This window comes from Lactuca sativa, chromosome 8, assembly GCF_002870075.4.
Source record: "Lactuca sativa cultivar Salinas chromosome 8, Lsat_Salinas_v11, whole genome shotgun sequence".
Taxonomy (NCBI): domain Eukaryota; kingdom Viridiplantae; phylum Streptophyta; class Magnoliopsida; order Asterales; family Asteraceae; genus Lactuca; species Lactuca sativa.
In genome coordinates, this window is record NC_056630.2 from 82,492,332 (window position 1) to 82,494,311 (window position 1,980).

Here is a 1,980-nt window from a genome sequence, read left to right on the forward strand (position 1 = left end):
TTGTTAATATATTTCTAAATTTTTCAGTGACTTTCAAGTTTTTCATGTTTGTCATCCACTCCAGGGCGGTTCAAGTGTGAAGTGTTTGGGTTTGTTTAAAATTTTGAGTTTTCCATTTGAGTCGGTGTGTAAGCAGAAGGTATTACTTTCAATTTAGTGTTTATTGATTTGTACTCTTTAATCTAAAGGGTCCCAATTTTTTGGTTCGCGTAGAGCCCTACACCGGTTGAGCCGCCCCTGAACTCAACTCTTTTTCTTCAACTCAACTCTTTTTCTTCAGGTAGGGCACTTAGAATGTAACTGTTAGACTCCGTTATCAAATGACAGTTAGTTAGTTGAAGAGTATTGTTGTAATTTCATACAGAAGTTTGTTAGTCTTTTTTTGTTAGAAATAGTTATTTATGAGTCAATGTATATAGCTCAGTTAGATCATTGTAATGATACATATTCGAATATCATCTTCTCTTTCATCTTCTTTCTCTCGAAGTTTCTTTAATGGTAAAGATAACACTAACTCACAGTCTCTAGCTAGGGCACTTAAAAAACATGTTTATTTGTCTCATAGGGATAGATTTTGGAAGTACTAAGAAAAGTTGTTTATTTTCTTTTGTTTCTAATAAGACCACAATAATATGCAATACGGATAATTTTAGTCATTATGTTCATCCAGAAGAATCGTTGGCTCATTACAATTGGCCAATTAATCTATCCTTATGAACTCGGCATCGTTGCTTTCTTTGAACATTGCTCGTCATCCATGTTTTAAAACCGAACCTACTATATATACCTGATAGATTCTACTTTATCTCCATAACTAAAGTTTTCAACGCTAGATTCTTCGCAGAGGAGTAGTAGCGCCTGCTAGTTGAACCCTTCTTTGTGATTGCCGATAATTCTACAGTTTTGAAGAATGATTCCCGTCTTTTACATGTCTGATAGAGAATACGTCTCCAATTTTTTGCCTCTCGATACAGTATTTATGCACTAAACCGAAGAATATATTCTCCACCGGCTTGGTGATCGAGCATGAAGATATGCCATATATGTGTCAACTTGTATTCAAACAAATCATCAAACCCACAGTTATCCAAATACAAATATCCGAAAAGAACTTATCTTTAACATATAATTTTCAATGCCTTTAGATTCTCTCTTTCCCCTAAGTGTCCCCTAGCTATATAAAAAGACGTGAAACTTCAAAGTTGCATAAGCATATCTTACCTCGATCGATCCATAGTTATTTAGCAATCCTGCATATATATAACCGGTTTCTGTAAATGGATAGAGTGAAAGATTTGGCGTCTAAGAAGGCTGCGGTTATCTTCACGAAAAGCTCGTGCTGTATGTGCCATAGTATCAAGGCGCTGTTTTATGATCTTGGTGCAAGTCCTGCGATTCATGAAGTTGATCATGATGCTGATATGGAGTGGGCGTTGAGACGGTTGGGCTGTAATCCGGCCGTCCCTGCGGTGTTTGTAGGCGGTAAATACATAGGTTCGGCGAAAGACGTCATTTCTCTTCATGTTGACGGGTCGCTAAAACAGAAGCTCATTGAAGCACGAGCTATCTGGTTCTAGCACGTGTCAACTCGTGTGCCTTTTACGTACTAGGTTGAATGTTTTGTTAGAATACTAAAAATGAAGTCTAGGAGCCGTTCCTTTTTGTCGGCTTTGTTGACTGTGTTGTGTTGGAGTCAAAACTCCAAATGCTTTTGGTTTCTTCTTTTTATATATATGATCATCTTCTACATTACCAGCATCTTTCGTAGATTTTAAGCCAAAGCTAACAAGAAATGTGTAGTGGTTTTGCTCCACTTAAAAAACAAAAATTGTTGTTTTCCTCAAATGAGATTTATTCATATTCTCGTTGTTCAAGACAAGCTAAATCAACAGAAATATTTAAATAATGCCATATGTTATTCGTTGATGGAAAATGTGATTGTTTTCCTTTTTTTACTACTGGGGTACATGTTCAATTATT

General features: G+C 36.1%; 1 protein-coding gene across 1 annotated transcript; it reads left to right on the plus strand.

The window, feature by feature from the left end:
* The first annotated feature begins 953 nt into the window (after positions 1-953).
* Positions 954-1,758, plus strand: LOC111896112 (glutaredoxin-C11). Its single transcript, XM_023892132.3, has one exon. It carries the CDS (start codon positions 1,278-1,280, stop codon positions 1,575-1,577), a length of 300 nt encoding a protein of 99 aa, XP_023747900.1. The 5' UTR covers positions 954-1,277; the 3' UTR covers positions 1,578-1,758.
* The last annotated feature ends 222 nt before the right edge of the window (positions 1,759-1,980 follow it).